We start from the raw sequence: 21107 nt of genomic DNA, 5'->3' as shown, positions 1-21107 counted from the left end.
TAGCGTACCGACGGGGACTTTGAAATGGGAATAGAAATGTATGACCTCATTTAACATTTTCCACTCGGAGCTATTTTTTAATTAGAAAATTAAACATTTCTTCCGACCTAGAATATTTCCATTCTCTATGATTTTTGAAATTTCGTGGATGTGAAGTTGGTATAATACTTTATAAAATATTAAATACAAAATAAAAATTGTTTGCATCGATTGCAAGAAATAGAAACCAAATTCAATGTTATTTCTGTCGTTAATAATTTTAATAGAGGAGAAATCATATATTGACGTCTTCAATTTTAAAAATTTCCCAACATCTTTGAATTTCATCTACTCAATTTTCCTATAAATGCGTCAAGATCAGCAGTCTATTAATAATATTTTGAATAATGATACAGCAACTTTTAGTGGCAACCAGAGTTGTGCAGAATTACAATTGAATTACTCCAGGAATTATAATTACAAAGTAATTGAATTACATTGTAATTCGGTCATATTGTAATTCATAATTCAGATCTTCATTCCATTAAATTACAATGTAATTCGTAATCGCAATTGGAGTACAATTATAAAATACTTTTTAATTAAATTACGATGTAATTCGTAATTGCAATTGGAGTACAATTATAAAATACTTTTTAATTAAATTACGCTGTAATTCGTAATTGCAATTGGAGTACAATTATAAAATAGCGTGACGTATTATGAACGAGGACGAGGAATGGCAACTACGCCGCATACACAGCCGGCAAGTATGTATATGAAAGAAAAACATAAAAATATGTCGCAGTTCTTCAAAGTTTTCGGTAATAATTTGGAGAGCTGTATTTTAATTATATTGCGTTTCAATTACACATCTGATTAAAATGCTTAGTAATCGAATTAATTGAAAGGTGTAAATGATGTAATTCAGTTACGACATAGTTGAATTACTATAATCTATAATTGAAATACAATGTAATTGAATTAGCACAGCTCTGAGTCAGCATTCGAGTGGTAAGAGTGAAAGCAGCAAATAAATTGTTTGAATGCGCAGTGGTGTGATATTTTATAGCGTCGCAGGTGGTAAACAATGAAATTATTCGTGGAACGCAAACGACAGGGAATTTTCAGATGGAAACGCATAGCCGGAAGCGGTTCAGTTTACAAGCAGAGTCCGATAACGCGTCGTCGTCGCGTTCCGCGAACGTTTAACGCGTCCACCTGCGGCGATCTACGACGGGATTTCGAGTTAATTTGTCGCTTGATCGACGATTCGTGGTACCCGTGGGATTTCACGGGCACCGCTCGACGTCCGACACGCCATAAGGCCCGACGCGGTTAATGAAGCACCATGCGTGTCTCTCCCAACCACCCCCAACCCTTCCTTGTCACCCCATGCTAGTAGCAGTATCGAGCACCTGAGCGATTTATACCTCGCCCGCTGATCGTTCACTGTTATCGCGAATATTTTCCGGACTTTTAACTGCCCCGAAAAAAATTCGATAAAGAAACGCCGACATGACGAGTTCGACGCATCCCCCGAATTTCTGCGGGCATTCACTTTAAACATCAAATCTGGGAGGAGGAATAAACCGTCACTGATTTACAGATGCATTTGACGATAATTTATTTATTAATATATAATATATACAATTGTTATCGATATATAAATAATAAAAACCAGATTGCATCCCGAGCAATGCGTTAAATATAATCTGTAGAAATAAAAACAGATAAAAATGTTTATAGCGGAAAATGTAAGAAATCTTATTCTAAAATTTATTAATTGTGACAACATATCATCAATTAACATAATTTTTCGATCACATATCGATAATCGATTCGCTGATCGCTACACTGATTTGATGTTCAAATGAATCATATTTAGAAGAGTGAAATTCTTTCAGGGGTGAAAAAATTTTCGAAAAATATCCACAGCGTACTCGTCATCAGACCAATTGGTAGGGACAACGCTACGCATCGAGTAGGCACTGACGCATCGACATAAACCACCCCCGATCGGGGGTGGGAACCTGTCGCGCCCATTCGATCGGCTGCAGCCGCCGGTTCGTTTCTTCAATCGTAACTCGACGCAGGGTAACTCGATATTTTCGCCAGTTTCGTAATCCTAGATTTTCCGGGCCATCTGCCGCCATGGGGTCAATCCAAGGGGCGAAGGGGGTTGGAAGTAGAGGGTGAGTTAATTTCCGCGACCACTTGCGCCTTCGTATTTCTGGAACAATTACCGTACGAATGCAACGAGGGGTAAGATCGAGTGTGTCCCTTTTGTGGAAAATGGTAACTGTCCGTGGGATGAGGGGGCCTATGGCGGGTATGGTGGTGTTAGGGGTGGGATGGAAGAATGTTGTTAACGCGAGGTTCCGCCTAACACGAACGTAACCCTCGTCTTCTGTTCCATTCAAAGACACCAGGCATAAAATTGGATAGAAACCCTGGATCGCTCGGTTTTGTTCGGGACCTAGGTGTTTCGTTTCCGGAGTGAGGAGGGTTCCGGAGTAGATTGGACTAGAGTTTAATGGCCCTTAGCTTTATTTCGGGGTTCGTTGTTGTTTGAGTTATTAAGAGCGCCGAGCAATCTACTACTTCTGACGGAATTTAATGTTTTCGAGCCAGCACGGGATGAGATAGTGTGCCGAGGGTAGTCGTTGTTCCTTTGATGGCGTCGATTAGTTTGGGAGTTAGTTATGGTGTAAGATGCGTTCTAATGGGGTAGGCACATTTTAAGAAATTTGTATACTGAGATTGTCTACAGACTACAGAGAAATAAAGTCATAAGAGATTTTCAATGTAACACTCTAAATAATAGCCATCAAAATTTTGTTCGATTCTCGGACAAACAATTTCATTCGAGAATAATCACTAATAATTAATAAAATTTTTAGAAAATGCTCGAATGTAAAATTTGATAGAATTTGGTACGATTTTCATTTATTCCAGATGTACAAAGGCTGATATTATTATTTATGACTAGACTGCGGATCTTTATGCAAAATAAGAAATGTTTGCATTGATCGCAAGACACAGGAGCCAAATAACAAATTCATTCTTCTTTTAATTATCTTATTAAGGTGAAACAAATACACTGGTGGCCTTAAATCTTTTTAATATCTTCGCTGTTTTAAATTGCCGTACCCATTTTTGTCATAAATGCATAAAATCCGCAGTCTATTTATGACTTTATGCCAACTTTCTGGATGAAAATGATTCAACCACGAACTGTACAAAAATTGATCTATTATCTTCTTAAGGTACCGCAAACTTCAAAAGACTTTATACAAATTTTTTTAGCATCTTACGAACCACACAAGAAGAAGATTGAGTAATCCAATTATAATATGTGAAAACAATTTAACCAAGAAGACAAGAAGAGATAACGTGTACTCCGTTATCGTAAAGTTACGGCTGGTTTGAACCTCTTTGATATCAGAAGATCCACTTTGCAAGAGGTGGGGCACGTCTGGGAGGATTTTTCGCGGAGAGTAACGCGAACAAGCCACGGTTGCTGACGCGTAGATCGAGAAGCATAAATCAGGATCTAGGCGAGCTATCAAGGGCGCGCCTCGACGAAATCTTCTTAGACCAATTTGTAGTACAAACGATCCCCCGCGCTCGAATAAAAGGGTCGTTTATGAAAGGCGACGAAGCAAAATGTTCTCTATCTCTTGGTACCGTCGACGACAAAAACAATGAGGGTACGCTTGGAAAATCGTGGATGGGGGATGGAAAATTGTCTGAGAAATGGATCGGCGGAGAAGATTACCTCTCCCCTGTGTAATTCGGCACACTCAAAGGGAGAACAATGAGATGAAAAATTACTCGGTCGAAATAAATTGCCAGCTATCCATAATTCTCAATCGAACGGACGATCTCCTGCATAGTGGCTGTACTGACGTTTATGGACTTCCGGGCAGTGTTGGGCAATAAATAAATTTATTTCAATAAATAATTATTTAAATAACGATTTAAATAACAAGTTATTTGTTATTTGGATATTCAAATAAAACGCAAAAATAATTATCTATTTGAGCAAGTCTAAATGAATTTATTTTAAATAATAAAGTTAATTGTTATTTACAAATACAAATTGCAATTATTATTTGTATTAACAAATAATTAATTAAATTGTATTTTCATTCATTAATCCGCCCTCCGGACGAGTCCGACCACTGGCGGTATACCTGAAAAGGTTGCTGTAGCAGAGAAAAAACGCGCACGGATCAGCTCCGAATCGGCCGATTATTTACAACCACCGCGCTCCGACATCTTCAACTCCGACAGATGGACAACACGTGCGACAGACCCAAGCAGATTGGTACAAAAAATAGTTGTATTTACGTAAATATTATACATACGAGTAATCAGGACATTTATTTCGCTACGTGTTCATTGTATACATATACAAAATACAAGAAATAAGAGAAGACCAAAAACTATTTAATTGATTTCCACCTCAATCCAAATAATAAATAATCTTTTATTTGCAAATAAGAAATAATAAATACATCATTTTTGGAATTACTCAAATAAAAAGTTTAGTTATTATTTGCAATTAAAATCACACGGTTATTTATTATTTAAAATAAAATTTGCCCAACACTTCTTCCAGGTATTTTTAACTACTGCAAGAACGATTTAATCGTTGACTGGAGTGAAAAATTCCAGTAAAATGATGTGTGTGTGTGTGTGCACTTCGATCATTTTCAACCCTCAGCTTGGAATTTTCTTCTGAAGAACAGAAAGTAACAATCTTATCAAGAAACAGGTCTCACTCAGTTCTAAATAAAATTAAAGATCTCCACTAAAAATTGCTGTACCATTATTCACGATAATATTAACATTATTAAATATTTTGGTATCTAATCAATTGCTACACATTTCAGTATTGAATTATTTTAGGTCGGAAAAACAGCGGGTTAATAAAATTAAAGATCTCGATCTTCATAGTTGAAACGGTTAACAAAGTTGAAGATCTCGATCTTCGTGTTATATCATTTTTAGTTTATTGGTTTTATATTGGAAATTAGTTGAATGGTATTAAACATATGTTAAGAAAACGAGTTCAAAAAGCCAGATAAACTGCAAAAAGATAAAAATGGCCTCTTGTTCTCTCGAAACAAAGACAAAAAATTACTCTGACAAGAAATAAAGAAAAGGCCCAGTGGCCAGTCAGCGATTCCACAACAGATAGTCGGGAATGTATCATTAGAAAACAGACCGTAGGTGTTCGTCTGGCCGAGATATGGCGAATCCGGCCGCCCACGGCGTTTTCGGAGTTCCCGGAGCCGGGTGACAGGGGCGGACAGGATTTAGGATCACCAGAGGATCCCAAGGATCCCCGGGCACGTGTAATCCGAGCCGGTGCATCGAGTCACGCGATGTAATCGCGACGTCCGAGGTGCACGCGAATTGAATAAGACTTCGTCCGCGTCTGCTCGGCCAGCTTGGGACCCGGTCTGCCGTGACTGGATATTACACCCGGTGATTTATCGCTTGTGTCGCGGTAACATTTACTATTTCATTCATTTTTTTGCGCCGTTCGCTATTTTTACTTTGAACCGATCGGGACCAGGAAACGCTTTCAACGGATTAAGGCCGTGCCGTCGAGTTCTAATGTACAACGGTTGCCAATAAAATCGCAGCACACTGCCGAATACCTTCTCCTAGATTTCCAGACACTTTGCGGATACGTTTCATTCTGTTTTCTGATTTTTAGATTGGATCACACGATAGGGTGTGTTTAGGAATTTATCGTAGAAGAACTAAGGGATGTAGGGTTACGAAACTTTTCCCAGTGTGTTCGGGAATGATTCAATATTGTACACAAATTTTTTCAGTATACTATTGCCGTATTTCTATTTGGGGATGAAAATCAGGTTATGTTTAGGAATTTATTGTAGAAGAACTAAGGGATGTATGGTTACGAAACTTTTCGCAGTGTGTTCGGGAATGATTCAATACTGTACGCAAATTTTTTCAGTACGCTAGATACTATTGTTCGTGGTTAGATCGCATTAGTTGATTGAGTGTATGGCGCAGCATTTTCATTTGGGGATGAAAATCAGGTTATGTTTAGGAATTTATTGTAGAAGAACTAAGGGATGTAGGGTTACGAAACTTTTTGCAGTGTATTCGGGAATGAGTCAATATTGTACACAAATTTTTTCAGTATACTATTGCCGTATTTCTATTTGAGGATGAAAGTCAGGTTATTGTTAGGAATTTATTGTAGAAGAACTAAGGGATGTATGGTTACGAAACTTTTCGCAGTGTGTTCGGGAATGATTCAATACTGTACGCAATTTTTTTCAGTACGCTAGATACTATTGTTGGTGGTTAGATCGCATTAGTTGATTGAGTGCATGGCGCAGTATTTTCATTTGGGGATGAAAATCAGATTATGTTTAGGAATTTATTGTAGAAGAACTAAGGGATGTAGGGTTACGAAACTTTTTGCAGTGTATTCGGGAATGATTCAATATTGTACACAAATTTTTTCAGTATGCTATTGCCGTATTTCTATTTGAGGATGAAAGTCAGGTTATTGTTAGGAATTTATTGTAGAAGAACTAAGGGATGTATGGTTACGAAACTTTTCGCAGTGTGTTCGGGAATGATTCAATACTGTACGCAAATTTTTTCAGTACGCTAGATACTATTGTTGGTGGTTAGATCGCATTAGTTGATTGAGTGTATGGCGCAGCATTTTCATTTGGGGATGAAAATCAGGTTATGTTTAGGAATTTATTGTAGAAGAACTAAGGGATGTAGGGTTACGAAACTTTTCGCAGTGTGTTCGGGAATGATTCAATATTTTACACAAATTTTTTCAGTACGCTAGATAGTATTGTTGGTGGTTAGATCGCATTAGTTGATTGAGTGTATGGCGCAGTATTTTCATTTGGGGATGAAAATCAGGTTATGTTTAGGAATTTATTGTAGAAGAACTAAGGGATGTAGGGTTACGAAACTTTTTGCAGTGTATTCGGGAATGAGTCAATATTTTACACAAATTTTTTCAGTATGCTAGGGTGTGCCGCAGTGTTTTGATTTGGAGATGAAATGCCTCAGCAATGTGACGGCATGATTTATAACATTGTTTAATTTCCCGTCATGATTTAATTTCTTCCGAACACGGTAGCCGGCTTGGCGAGCTGCGAGAACGTGCAAAACAAAGATGGAAACCGGCCTAGTTGCAAATATAAACTACACCTCGCTGTGACGTGTTTGGAACAGGCTTGAGACGGTTGTTTCCAGCAAGACGATAACTTCTAGAAGCTGGTAATCAAGAGAAATTCAATACCAATCAGCGGTTCCCGATCGTAGACGGAAGTAAAACGGCTCCAGCTGCGAGCTGTCCAATTTCAACCCTCAAGAGTTGCCAAACACAATTTTCATCGGAAAGAGAATCTCCGGAGGTGTAAGTGGGGGGTTGAATGGAGCTCGTAGCACGCTAATCAAGAGCCGTCATTCCAGCCCAAAGGATTAACAGTCACTCGAAGATCGATCGACCCTTTCCGGAACGCCGCAATCTCCTCGATCCTCCCGAAGTTTGCCAGCCCCGTTCACCGGCTAGATCGAGATCAAAGAAGTTTCAACCCTGGAGAACGTACATAACCTACCCACCCCCCCAACCCTCTCTCTTTCTCTTCTTTCACAATCCACATCACTGTGTAAGTCTTACTATCGGGCTCTGCAATGTGACGAGTCACGAAACACAACTTTTTACGCCCGACGACGACGGGCTGAACGTAAAAACCCAAGAACCCGCCCCCTTTTAAGGTTCCCGTTGGATCGGGTACATGATATCAACACCTGGAACACGTTTCACTCGGGAAAGTTAAGGAAAGGCGGATACGGACTCGTTAGCTTCCTCTCGGAACATTGTTGCTGGATTTTATCACGAAGTTTCCCATCCCCTCGGCAAGGAGGATCGTTTCTTTGTGCCTTCAATTTATCCATGTTACCCTGGAATATTCTGGAAATTTTATTTATTATACAAATCGACGACTACGTTGAAGCGTTGTTAATATACAAATACATAATATATTGAACATGGTAGTTCGTTTATTAAATTGTACTACATTTTAAGTTTGTTACTTTCAATTTTTTTAAACGTATCTTTTTTATTTTTAATGTATTGTGCTTATATAAGTGTGCAATAAACTTTTGTACAACCACTATTTTGTAGTGACAAAGTTATTTTCCTTTACACACCATCCCTTTTCACACCTTGAACACTTCTGTGCCGCCTGGATTATCGCCGAGTTTTCGACAATTTTCGGCTGTCTGGCTTGTGGTTGACCTGCACCACTGAATTTCGTGCCACCTCCTTCGATATCATGTTCTCCTAATACTTTATCAATTTTCGAAAATTTCCCCCGATTTTCCATTGTCTGACTTGTCGTTGACTTATACTACTGAATTTTTCGTGCCACCTCCTTCGATATCATGTTCTCCTAATACTTTCTCAATTTTCGAGAATTTCCCCCGATTTTCCATTGTCTGACTTGTCGTTGACTTATACTACTGAATTTTTCGTGCCACCTCCTTCGATATCATGTTCTCCTAATACTTTCTCAATTTTCGAAAATTTCCCCCGATTTTCCATTGTCTGACTTGTCGTTGACTTATACTACTGAATTTTTCGTGCCACCTCCTTCGATATCATGTTCTCCTAATACTTTCTCAATTTTCGAAAATTTTCCCCGATTTTCCATTGTCTGACTTGTCGTTGACTTATACTACTGAATTTCGTGCCACCTCCTTCGATATCATGTTCTCCTAATACAATTTCAATTTTCGAGGTTTTCGTAAATTTTCGGGAATTTTCGGCCGTCTGGCTTGTGGTTGACTTATACCACTGAATTTCGTGCCACCTCCTTCGATATCATGTTCTCCTAATACTTTCTCAATTTTCGAAAATTTTCCCCGGTTTTCCATTGTCTGACTTGTCGTTGACTTATACTACTGAATTTTTCGTGCCACCTCCTTCGATATCATGTTCTCCTAATACTTTCTCAATTTTCGAAAATTTCCCCCGATTTTCCATTGTCAGACTTGTCGTTGCCTTATACTACTGAATTTCGTGCCACCTCCTTCGATATCATGTGCTCCTAATACAAAAGCCAATTTTCGAGGAAATTGTTGAAAATCTCGAAAATTGACTTTTGTATTAGGAGAGCACAATATCGAAGGAGGTGGCACGAAATTCAGTAGTATAAGTCAACGACAAGTCAGACGGGCGAAAATTTTCGAAAATTGAGAAAGTATTAGGAGAACATGATATCGCAGGAGGTGGCACGAAATTCAGTAGTATAAGTCAACGACAAGTCAGACGGGCGAAAATTTTCGAAAATTGAGAAAGTATTAGGAGAACATGATATCGCAGGAGGTGGCACGATTTCAGTAGTATAAGTCAACGACAAGTCAGACGGGCGAAAATTTTCGAAAATTGAGAAAGTATTAGGAGAACATGATATCGCAGGAGGTAGCACGAAATTCAGTAGTATAAGTCAACGACAAGTCAGACGGGCGAAAATTTTCGAAAAATTGAGAAAGTATTAGGAGAACATGATATCGCAGGAGGTGGCACGAAATTCAGTAGTATAAGTCAACGACAAGTCAGACGGGCGAAAATTTTCGAAAATTGAGAAAGTATTAGGAGAACATGATATCGCAGGAGGTGGCACGAAATTCAGTAGTATAAGTCAACGACAAGTCAGACGGGCGAAAATTTTCGAAAATTGAGAAAGTATTAGGAGAACATGATATCGCAGGAGGTGGCACGATTTCAGTAGTATAAGTCAACGACAAGTCAGACGGGCGAAAATTTTCGAAAATTGAGAAAGTATTAGGAGAACATGATATCGCAGGAGGTAGCACGAAATTCAGTAGTATAAGTCAACGACAAGTCAGACGGGCGAAAATTTTCGAAAAATTGAGAAAGTATTAGGAGAACATGATATCGCAGGAGGTGGCACGAAATTCAGTAGTATAAGTCAACGACAAGTCAGACGGGCGAAAATTTTCGAAAATTTTCGAAAACCTCGAAAATTGAGCTTGGTATTAGGAGACTATGATATCGAAGGAGGTGGCACGATAATCAGTAGTAAATTTCAAAGACAACTCAGCCGCAATCTTTACATTTCTGAAATTCCGCCAACTTAAGTTAGTAGGGGGGTAGGGGTAATAAATAAATAGCCTATTATGTTGCTATATACATAGATATTTATTGAATATTAAAAGTGTACAAGCTCTCTTAAATAATAAATCGCAGCACAGAATTGTTGGTTACACACTGTTCGACTACTTCGAATTAGTTAGGGGAATGATTTTTTAAAATGTTCTTCATTTCTTGATCTTCGTGCAATTGAATCTTGCCGTAAATGCCATAAGGCAGTGCTGGGCACGGTTGGGGCCCCTCAAATGCTTGCTTCTCCCTCCAAGCTTCCTTTCGGTGGCGCTCCTCGCTTCTCCGATGCACGAGGCCTGCGTACTGCTTGCGACGATACGTGTTCTTCCTTCATAGTAACGAAGGATGCTGGTGGGGGACAGTGGGAGCTTTTGTGGAGATGGTGTTCTCTCAATCGAGACAAAAATGCCCATGCCTGGGCTACGGGATGAAGTCCCATTCGCCCCAGCTTCTATCACACAACCACCAACCATCATCTGAGGGGGTGTGCGTAATGGCATTTCCCCGTCGTCCTTAAAAGATGGTCTCGGAGCACCAGTTGCCAAAAGTGAAACCACTAAACACAGTTTAAATTCAATAAAAAAGACACAGTTGAAAATTTTTTTTATTGTTTATTTTATACGTCGCACTTAACCCTGTTAGGGTTTTTTCGCGACGGAACACAGTTGAAATTGATCGTGTTCACTGTCATTTCGAAAAGAAAATTGCCAGACATAATGGGGAAACGAATTTGTTCGGTGGTCGAGATTAGAAAGCCGTAAAATTTTTCGCGTTCCACCAGTGGGCGATTGCGTCACGGTTTCCGTTTTTCTTCCACCACGGCAAATTTATTGTTCGTTGTGCGCATTAGCTGAAAGTTTCATTAACCCCCATGAATCCGGACTGCGTGCGCCGGGCAATTCCGCGTCGCGGGACCACGCAATTTATTTTCCATACAATTTTCATGGGTCCTTAACGAGTTTCTCGCTCGCGACGTAAATCGCGACCGAATGCGCGTCGCAATTTAATTTTGTTTACGATTATAACAACCTGTCCGCGTCGCCGAACAACCGTGAAATCCTTGCGACAACGTGACGCGCACGCTGGAAATGCATTATTTCCCGGGGAAAATTCTGCACCACCGGCCCGTGTCACGCGGCCACACTAGATCTTTAAATGGCCAGCTGTCTGACCACGGGGAATAAAACAATCCCGACGTTTTTTATCACGCGCTCCTCCGGCTTTTATGTTCTTAAATATCCAGCAAGAAAAACGTATTTAACGCGTTGACCGCCGTGCGAATTTCATTATATCAGGTTGGATGGAAAGTCTGTCGTATTTTGACTAAGTGGGTACTTTTTTATGTAAGCAAGGAATTCTGGTTATCCGAAATTATATCATTGAATAATATTGATTAATGTTTTCTTTAAAATACGACAGAACTTTCCCTCCAACCTAACACAACCACTTCGTTCAATATTTTTCGGACTGTTCGTGCCTAAATGTTCACAGTCTAATAAGAATAAATTTGACTTACCCTTTTTACAACTAGGTACGTCTTGCCAACAGCGCAATAGAAAACATCAACTTACCTGAAACATAAACGGAGCACAAATTCACAACAAATCAAAATATCTCACGCACGCAGATTATATTTTGAAAACATTAATCATAGCTAATTATAATTATTAGCTAATTATAATCTGGAATGTAATAATATAATAACATACATATGTCAACGTTTCGGAACGTGCAGTTTCTATTAAAGCACGCCATTCGATAGAATTGAATTATTAACTCTAGCTTTATTCATTATGCGTCCCAATATTTTATAACGATAAAAACCGTTAATATTAATAATAGTCTATTATTCAAGTTCAGTCCCTCCAGCTGGTAACAAATGAATATTGACAGTGGTATAATTGGTAATTAATTAACGCTAATTAGTATTATGTTCCCAAATACAGCATATCGTATTTGGCCAGCATACTAAAGAATGTCTGCTAATGATTTCATATAATACCAAGTCTGTCATTGTTTACGATGGGCTGCAAGCGATCCATTACCGGTTGCGCGAGAGTTGACAGACTGACAGGCTGACAGACTGACAAGCGTACCCCACTTTCTCGAGTGATCAGAGCACAAACAACGCGAGCTTTCACGAAACATCTCTCTCCTCTCAATTTATGAAATGTAATAATGGAAGGAACAGATTTATGCGGTCCAAAAAAAATTCGACAAATGAAAATATCGCAGTCCGCGAGGGTTTGGTCTATTTTAAAGGATGCGTGGAGGCATTGTCGAAAATAGAAATTGCACGACTGCTCGGTCAACAGAGGAGCTCTCCTCTCTCGGATCGATGAAATTTTCAGTATGTGTGTATAACTAACACAGATCTACAAAACATATACAGGGCGGTTCACGCAACTTGCACATACAGGGTGTCCAAAAATTCATTCAACAGCCGGAAATGGTAGGTCCCTGAGATCATTTGAAGCAACATTTTCCTTTGCAAAAATGTTATCCGCGGCTTTGATTAGGAGTTATTAACACGGAGTTAGGAGTTAAACCACGGACCAATCAGAGCACGACCCGAAATGATAATTTTTGGAAAATCTTGTCTGCAGATCATTTAGTAAACCAATGCTTCCAATTGCTTACAAAAGGTGGTTTGGTACAATTATAAAATAGTTATTCTGTTTTAAAGGGCGTACGCGAACACTTCTGTGTGCTACTGTAGGTTTGTAGAGCAAGAAAATGACTTGCGATTGCATACATGTGCTCCACCTAACAAAACACAAAATTGCGGGAAAAAATAAACTAGAAAAAAACGCGGAAAAGTATTACAAAACCCGATATATTCATGTATATTTTGGTATATAACAGAGACATTCCCGAAAATAGAGATTGCAGGACTGCTCTCTCGAAGACTAAACAACGGTGCAGTGTGGGGTCCATCAGAAATCGGGAACGAGCCCCACGGGTTAGGTCCAGCCAGCAGAAATTCCCCAGGAACCAGTCATCGGCACCCGCTTGTCCGGAATTGCTCCGCTTGTGATCGACGAATATGCATTCCCGCCGGGGGAACAAAAAATTGCATCTTCCGGGAGGGTTTCGAAGGGGTGGTAGAGGAGAGGGGAAAGGGCAGAAATGCGTATGCATATGTATATCGTCAGGCCATCAACGTTCCGAATGTGGCACGCGGGCCAGAACAGAGGGTCGGGAAACCGGGCCGCATTGTGTCCAGGCTTTCGTCCACTCTCCTCCTGGACCACGCACAGGCTTTTAATTAACTCGTTTGTTTGTCCCGCGTCCTGGAATGCCCGAATCGGTGTGCGCCCCCACGAAATTGCATTTTTCTTCGGCCGCCATTCCTCGACGTCGCAAATTCGCGCGATGCGAAATTGCGCGACACGCGAAGCGTCTTTGTTCATCGGGACCCGAAACGAAAGACACATTCGCGAATCAGTCTCATCACTTTTTGAAAGAACAACCAACTTCGAAAAATTAGTAGACCAGACGTGAAACATTTAAGATACACTGGAACATTGTTATTAATTCACTGATATTATTTAAGAAGGTGCAGATCCATGACTTTTTAAAACCGTTCGACCAATTTCTGGTTCTCTGCTAAGCTGGATATTATTTATATAATACATACAGTGTTGGGCAAATTTTATTTTAAATGATAAATAAACGTGTGATTTTAATTGCAAATAATAACTAAACTTTTTATTTAAGTAATTCCAAAAATGATGTATTTATTATATCTTATTTGCAAATAACAGATTATTTATTATTTGGATTGAGGTGGAAACCAATTAAATAGTTTTTGGTCTTCTCTTATTTCTTGTATTTTGTATATGTATACAATGAACACATGTGGCGAAATTAATATCCTGATTACCCTTATGTATAATAATTACGTAAATACAACAATAGTTGTAAACAAAAGATATTTTGTACCAATTTGCTTGGGTCTGTCGCACGTGTTGTCCATCTGTCGGAGTTGAAGTTGTCGGAGCACAGTGGTTGTAAATAATCGGCCGATTCGAAGCTGATCCGTGCGCGTTATTTCTCTGCTATAGCAACCTTTTCTGGTATACCGCCAGTGGTCGGACTCGTCCGGAACGCGGATTAATGAATGAAAATACAATTTAATTTATTATCTGTTAGTACAAATAATAATTGCAAATTGTATTTTTAAATAACAATTAACTTTATTATTTTAAATAAATTCATTTAGACTTGCTCAAATAATAGATCATTATTTTTGCGTTTTATTTGTGAATATCCAAATAACAAATAACTTGTTATTTAAATCATTATCTAAATAAATTTATTTATTGCCCAACACTGTATACATATGATCATTAGACTGCGGATTTTATTAGCAGAATTAATAGATCAAACGCAAAACATTTAAGGAGTACATAAATATAACGTTCAGTTTCCTCACTTTTTCCAAAATCGACCAACTTAAGGTTTTCTGCCAAGGTGATATTATACATATAATAATTAGATTCCGAATTTTATTACCAAATTTATTACCAAATAAATAGACTAAACGCAAAACATTTTTTTTAAAAATGATTAGTTATGCAGCTTCTGTACCTTGGAAATAGTGCAGACAATTTTTATCTCGCACATAAATCCGCAGTCTAAAGACAACTACGCGAGAAGTCACAGAACTAAACCACAACCGGTCAAAAATCAAATTTCCCCACTGGCTCGAATATTTTCGAGCACAAAGAGAGAGAATCACAGAGAATCGTCTCCTCACAATGCGGCAATTCACTGAGCCCCTTAAAAAAGCGTTTAGCGATTAAGATTCTGATCGGAGAACACGCGAGACAGTCTCTGGCGTCGATAAAATGCCGGCTCCGTCGGAAACGGTAAACTAACAATCGGAATAGACCCGAAGTGTACACTTTCCCGTCGTCGGTTGATCGTTCCGCTGCCCGCGCCATCGTGCAAGTGAAAAAGTTCTCGGGGGTTAGGCGAGGCTGTTAACGGAGCATCGACGTTCGAAGGCGGAACGATCTCGCCGGTGGTGGAGCGGCATAATAAAGCGTTCTCAGTTCCACGATCCCGGTGTTATGCGCCGGGAGAGTCCAATTTATAATAGACTGGAACACGGTGTGGATTTAACTTCGAATGTAGGCCACCCAGTGTCAAGCGAACGCGCGTCCGGATCGTGACTGAGCCGCCACGAAACCGTTTGTCCCGGACGGAGATCATGCACGCGTCCCTCGGTGTGTCTCTGTGCACGTGTGTGCGCCGGCGAGAGTCAAAAAGTAAGTTGCATTCGTGTATTAACCCCTTGCCGTTTCATTACCTTCACAGTTACAGTGGTCAAAAAGTCTTTATCCCAGAAACGTCGTAGAAGAGGAAAGAAAATTTATATTTTCTCTATGGCTACATTTTTATTTCAATGCTTAAATATTGATCACTAGACTGCGGATCTTTATGGAAAATAAAAAATGTTCGCATTGATTGCAAGACCCAGGAGCCGAATAACAAATTCATTCTTCTTTTAATTATCCGATTCAGCTGAAACCAATACGCTGATGTCTTTAAATCTTTCTCGTGTGTCCACTGCTTTAAATTGTGCTTACCCATTTTTGTCATAAATGCATAAAATCTGCAGTCTATTGATCACAAACGAATCAAATTTTATTTCATTCAAAACGAAACGCGTAACATCCATATTTGTTAGACTTCGTTTCAAATCTTCATCACGAGTTTGACTCGTTAAACTACGGCAAGGGGTTCACTGTTTCTCTGTCCATTTATTGGACGTTCGAATTCGAACGATTCATTCGATAAAATACTGAGAAAATCTAAAAATTCTGTAATTTGTCTGATATCTGCAACTTCATCGAGTTTGATGATTTTTTGCCGAAAATTCTACACAGACACATTCTTGACATTCCTCTGATTACAACGAGTCCAAACACGACGCAAATCGGACTATTTTTACTCGTGTAATCCACGATATAGTAAAACCTCTGCTATCCGAACTGGCCAGTGCAACACAGCTGTTAAGTGTGCCAGAATTAAATAATTTTAGATTGAACCGCGTATTTGGATACTTGATAATAAATGTAGATATCGGTTCGGATAATCGAGGTGCTACAAGAAAATATGGTCCGAATTCTGTCGTGTTTGGGCTCATTTTAAAGAGAAAATCGTCACGTACATGTTGGTAACAGTTCCATGAACTATGAATTCATTGAATTCGTTGTCACTGAAAATAACGATTTAAATTGTGTATCTACGAACAACCTCGACATTCTTGGAACCACAATCCGGATGCACAAATTGATACGAACGTTCCAAAAATGCCACGCATGAAAATGAGGAGGAGGTATTAATGGGTCACCTCACACACGTGAATTCGAGTGGTGTACGTGAAATAGGAATCTTAAGTATGTTCGTGGTGTAATCGTCGAGAGGGATAGCGCGGGGTGGAAATCGGGGTGAAGCAGGTGCGGTCGGATTCGGCAGATTTATTCTTGAAACTTGTACATGTACACAGCCGGTTGTTCTACACTAAAATTGGACGGCGTTATGCCACGAATTTTGGCCCGGTTGTGGTTGCTCTTAGCTCTCATTCAAGTCGATCCATACAGTCGTACGACCGTCGACGACATTAAGACAAACCTGGGATTAGGAAAAAGGAGACTGAAGGAGATCAGTTTCTTCCTAATGGGACGCTCCAAGGTAATTCTTTCTTTCCTCGACCTTTTGTACTAGCTGCTAGACGGTAGGAGAAGTTGATGGACTTCCGGGAACTTCTGCAATTCGGCTGCGAATTTTTGCGAGGTTGTTGCACATGCGTAACATTTGGTAGAAATCAAATCAGAAATGATACGCATTTTGTACGGTCATTTCTATTTTTAATTAAAACATTGTCTCGGAAATTCTGATTTCGTCGAATGTGAAAATATAACGTCGGAGTCGACACGCATTTTGTACATTAATTTTGCACTTTCCATTAAAATATTGTCCGGAATATTCTGATTTTGTCGAGTGTGAAATATAGCGATGAAGACGACACGTATTTTGTACATTAACTTTGTACTTTCCATTAAAATATTGTCTCGAATATTCTCATTTTAACAAACGTGAAAATAAAGCGTCGGAGATGACACGCATTTTGTACGTTCATTTGTATATTCGATTATACAATTGTCTCCCAACTACTCATTTCACATGGAATGTAAAAATAGTATCGAAGATGACACGCATTTTGAACGTTCATTTCTATTTTCAATTAAAAGATTGTCTCAAAAATTCTGACTTTATCAAACGTGAAAATGTAGCATCAGAGATAATATTCATTTTGTGCATTAATTTTATATTTTCAATTTAAAAATTGTCTCTAAAGAATTCATTTTATAAAATGTGGAAATAGCATCAACGATGACAAGCATTTTGTACGTTCATTTGATATTTTTAATTAAAAAATTGTCTCAAAAATTCTGATTTTATCAAACGTGAAAATATAACATCAGAATTGACATGCATTTTGTACATTAATATTATATTTTCAACTTAAAAATTGTCTATAAAGTACTCATTTCATAAAACGTGAAAATTGCATCAGCGATGACAAGCATTGTGTAAATTCATTTTATATTTTCAATTTAAAAATTGTCTCTAAAGAATTCATTTTATAAAATGTGGAAATAGCATCAACGATGACAAGCATTTTGTACGTCTATTTCTATTTTCAATTAAAAGATTGTCTCAAAAAATTCTGATTTTATCGAATGTAAAAATATAACATCGGAGTAGACATGCATTTTGTACGTTAATTTTATATTTTCAATTTAAAAATTGTCTGTAAAGAACTCATTTTATAAAATGTGGAAATAGTATCAGCGATGACAAGCATTTTGTACGTTCATGTCTATTTACAATTAAAAGATTGTCTCAAAAATTCTGATTTTATCAAACGCGAAAATATAACATCAGAATTGGCATGCATTTTGTACATTAATATTATATTTTCAATGTAAACATTGTCTATAAAGTACTCATTTCATAAAACGTGAAAATAGCATCAGCGATGACAAGCATTGTGTAAATTCATTTTATATTTTCAATTTAAAAATTGTCTCTAAAGAATTCATGTTATAAAATGTGGAAATAGCATCAACGATGACAAGCATTTTGTACGTCTATTTCTATTTTCAATTAAAAGATTGTCTCAGAAATTCTGATTTTATCGAATGTAAAAATATAACATCGGAGTAGACATGCATTTTGTACGTTAATTTTATATTTTCAATTTAAAAATTGTCTGTAAAGAACTCATTTTATAAAATGTGGAAATAGTATCAGCGATGACAAGCATTTTGTACGTTCATTTCTATTTACAATTAAAAGATTGTCTCAAAAATTCTGATTTTATCAAACGTGAAAATATAACATCAGAATTGACATGCATTTTGTACATTAATATTATATTTTCAATGTAAAAATTGTCTATAAAGTACTCATTTCATAAAACGTGAAAATAGCATCAGCGATGACAAGCATTTTGTAAATTCATTTTATATATTCAATCTAAAAATTGTCTCTAAAGTACTAAGTTTATAAAACGTGAAAATAGCATCAGAGCGATGACAAGCATTTTGTAAATTCATTTTATATATTCAATCTAAAAATTGTCTCTAAAGTACTAAGTTTATAAAACGTGAAAATAGCACCAGAGCGACGACAAGCATTTTGTAAATTCATTTTGTGTCTGCAATTAAAAAGTTGCCTGCAAATTGTTTTAGCAAAACGTAGACGCACCACGAGAGATTTGCATCCGCGTTTGGTGCGTTGCTGAATTTCGAAATAGCCTCTAAACTGTTCGTTTAAACGAAACGCCCCATCAGAGATGGCACGCGTTTTGTATAATTGTGAGCGGTATCAGCCGCAATCGGGTCGCCTCGTCATTCACGATTACAATCGACCCGCGTGTAGTGAAATTATAATCAGTCGGAACTGGCTTGTCACAATGATCATGAACCAATTTCGCCGGTGTCCGACGACGGGCACGCGCGTCGTACATACAGATCGGACAACTGTCCGCGCGTGGCTCATTCATAAGTTTATGGCGCGTGAAATGTGCTGCAGAAATTTACATACCGTGAACTCGCGCGCGCGCGCCGAACACACATCGTTTCGTATAGGTATCCGCCTTATAATCGTAACTTAGGCGAGACGTTTACGACATCCATGGAAAAGTGTGACGTCGTTAAAAACGGCGTTCGACCATCGTCTGTGGTCATCCACCCGTGAATCACGCTGATTCCCCGCCGGCCGAACAAACTTTTCTGGCTGCTGGCTCAATCATTAGTTGCGAATATTTAACTGTGCCGCACGTGCGAGATCTTTGTGAGTTAGCGACTCTCTCTTTATGCATTTATGACGGATACGAGTAGATCAATTTCAAAACAGTAAAAATATTTATGGAGTTTACATCCGTGTAATAACGAGGCAAGCTTCAAACTCTCTTTTAAGAGGACATAAACATTCGTTCTCGTTTGACTTTTGTCATTTAAGCTTTGTTGGTTATCGCCAGACCGCGGATGTTTATGCAGTTTACAATTTTTGTAGACGAATTTTAAGTGGAATAAAATAGAATCCCATTTCCGGTGGTAGTGGTCTTTTTGTAGATCTGAAATAAATAAAAATTGTACTATATTCATAAAGGTCCGCAGTCTAGTTATCAGCGAAAAACGTGGTAAAAACAGAGCGCGGCTCCAGCGGACGGAATTAGTCCCGCCGAGCGTTGTCATTGGCTGAGCCGGAGTCTGTCCGCTGCAGCTGTGCGCTCCGATTGGTCCGTGTTTTTCACTGATAACTTCCTAACAAAGCCGCGGAGAACATTGCCGCAAAGGAAAAAGTGACTTCGAATGACATCAGCAATCAGCCTTTCAGGGACGGACATTTTCTTACACGACTGATCACCTTTCCTCGCATACCAAATGAGGCAAGATGGTTGACTATTAAATAGTTGATGGCTGCTCTATAGTTTACCGTACTCAAAATTTGTGCCGTTTTCCAATAAATCATGATGTATTTGGTATGTAATCTGTAGGATCAATGGTTCAGGAGCTATGCTTGCTTAAAGTTGAGCAATCTGCAGTGTTTTTGACAGGTAAGGGCGCCGCCATATTGGTTTGTAGTGACGACCGCGAGCCGCTTACCGAGCAGAACCGCCGGTCCTTGTCGCCCCTCCCGTCTCTACCTAATCACAACCAACTCGGTAAGCGGCGCGCGACCGTCACTACCAATATGGCGGCGCCCTTGCCTGTCAAAAACACTGCAGATTGCTCAACTTTAAGCAAGCATAGCTCCTGAACTATTGATCCTACAGGATTGAAACTTCGATCTGCAGCCGCTCCGGGTACAAATCTACTGGATTACATGTCAAATAAATCATAATTTATAGGAGAAAGGCACAAATTTTGAAAAAATTTACCCTAACTGGGACAATTACTCTAATCATTACAAGGAAAAACACATGAAAGGGGCCGAATGGAAGGCTTCGAGCGCGCCTAATCTCCGGAGCGCATCAGCGCGACACGCTGTCACCCCGAAGCGTCAAGTTCCCGTCCGACAGAGTCAAGTCCGTGGAATTTAGGTCCCGTCGTTGGGTTTCTTTTCCCGGGTTGTCGACAATCGAATTAGTCCCATCGCTATCTTCACCCTGATCCTCTCCATCGCTTCTGGCCTTGTTCAGCGACGTTTTCCCTCCGTCTCGTCCCGATTCGTTTTCCCTTTTCATAAACAGCTCCGAACACGTCCGTTCTCCTTCTCTCTCTCGCAGATACTGATTCTCTCCGGCGGCGGCACCGTTTTTTTCACTGCTGTTATTCCTCCCCACGCCAGCCTCTCGTGGTTTGCTCTTTCTCTTTCCGGCAGCATGCCC

General features: G+C 39.0%; 1 protein-coding gene across 2 annotated transcripts in view; it reads right to left on the bottom strand.

Annotated features, from left to right (window-relative positions):
• Ror (tyrosine-protein kinase transmembrane receptor Ror) overlaps positions 1-21107 on the bottom strand; it is a 322401-nt gene that overhangs the window by 178866 nt on the left and 122428 nt on the right. Inside the window, exon 1 of one of the 2 annotated variants that reach the window (XM_076438183.1) lies at positions 14138-14327. The exons of the other annotated variant lie outside the window; for it this stretch is intronic. Coding sequence (XP_076294298.1) covers positions 14138-14171 — 34 coding nt within the window. The 5' untranslated portion in view covers positions 14172-14327. Of the gene's footprint in view, positions 1-14137; positions 14328-21107 lie in introns of those variants that run through there. 2 annotated transcript variants of the gene reach the window in all.

Source organism: Lasioglossum baleicum, chromosome 14 (assembly GCF_051020765.1).
Source record: "Lasioglossum baleicum chromosome 14, iyLasBale1, whole genome shotgun sequence".
NCBI lineage: Eukaryota > Metazoa > Arthropoda > Insecta > Hymenoptera > Halictidae > Lasioglossum > Lasioglossum baleicum.
The sequence above is the reverse complement of the archived record's forward strand: the minus strand, read 5'-3'. Positions and strand labels throughout refer to the sequence as shown.